Genomic DNA, 1,238 nt, shown 5'->3' on the forward strand with positions numbered 1-1,238 from the left:
AGCAAATAGATTTTGCCTTTGGATTAGCTGCACAATTCCATAAGGAATGTGTCACAGAGCTTCCTAGGAGACTTAGCACAGGATTGATGAGTGGTGAGCTCTGTAAAAAATTTCTTTTTATGTTATGCATTTTGAAACATACTTTATTTAGTAAAAATGTAAAACACTGTTGGTGATCCACACAAATAATAAAAACTTACATACAAACACATAAACTAAGGTGAGCAATATCAATAGTTTAAGAATCAATTTCAACATTTGAAAAAATCAAAACTGTATCATAAACACATCAAATTTAAGTCTAGAATATTGGAAAAAAGCAAGATGACAGAAGATCACAAAGAAATGAAAAGGCAATATCAATATTGTTGTTGATGTAATAGTAAGAGCCATTGGACATATTTCTTGGACAGAAGTTATGGGAGAAAGGTCATCAAAGAAGCTATGAGTGTTTGTTTAAAAGCATGGAAAACGATGAAAGAGCAAACTTCTAAATCCACCACGATCGGGCAAAAGAACCAGATTGCTTAAGAAATTTGGAGTTGGGATTTAATCTTATTTCAAAATCCAAGTATTTGCCATTTACAAATCTTAAGCCTGGAACCAAGAGATCCATCACAGACAAGAGGCCACTTTGCTTAGGAGCTTTCCCAAGGCCCCTTTGACATCCTTGTTCCTCAGGGTGTAGATGAAAGGGTTCAGCATGGGGGTGATCACGGTGTACATCACTGAGGCAGTTGAGGCCTTCTGGGAAGAGTGAGTCGCAGCAGATGTGAAGTAAACACCAACGCTTGTGCCATAAAATAAAGAAACTACGGAGAGGTGAGACCCACAGGTGGAAAATGCCTTCTGCCTTCCACCAGATGAGGACATCTTACGGATGGATGAAACAATTCGTGAGTAAGAGAAAAGGATACCAACGAGGGGGAAAACTCCTAGCACACTAGTCATGATATATATCATTGTGTTGTTCAGGAAAGTATCGGAACAGGCCAATTCAAGAATCTTTGTTAGTTCACAAAAGAAATGTGGAATTTCAAGATCTTTGCAGAAGGTTAGGCGTGGAATTAAAGAAATATGTAGGACACCAATTATGACACCAATGAACCAAGTAATTAACATCAACAAGCCACATACTTGGGGGTTCATGATGATTGTATAGCGCAGCGGGTGACAAATGGCCACATACCGGTCATAGGCCATGACAGTCAGAAGGAGAGTGTCCAGAGTAGGAAAAA

The 1,238-nt window shown here is 38.6% G+C and overlaps 1 protein-coding gene across 1 annotated transcript in view; it reads right to left on the minus strand.

The window, feature by feature from the left end:
• Positions 1-615: 615 nt before the first annotated feature.
• The window catches only part of LOC102844573 (olfactory receptor 7D2-like), a 40,790-nt gene continuing 40,167 nt past the window's right edge, over positions 616-1,238 (minus strand). The window contains exon 2 of the mRNA XM_006898819.1: positions 616-1,228. Within this exon, the coding sequence (XP_006898881.1) occupies positions 616-1,228 (613 nt within the window). The remainder of the gene's footprint in view (positions 1,229-1,238) is intronic.

This window comes from Elephantulus edwardii, unplaced genomic scaffold (assembly GCF_000299155.1).
Source record: "Elephantulus edwardii isolate Elephantulus edwardi_28Jun2011 unplaced genomic scaffold, EleEdw1.0 scaffold00237, whole genome shotgun sequence".
In the NCBI taxonomy this organism is placed as follows: Eukaryota; Metazoa; Chordata; class Mammalia; order Macroscelidea; family Macroscelididae; genus Elephantulus; species Elephantulus edwardii.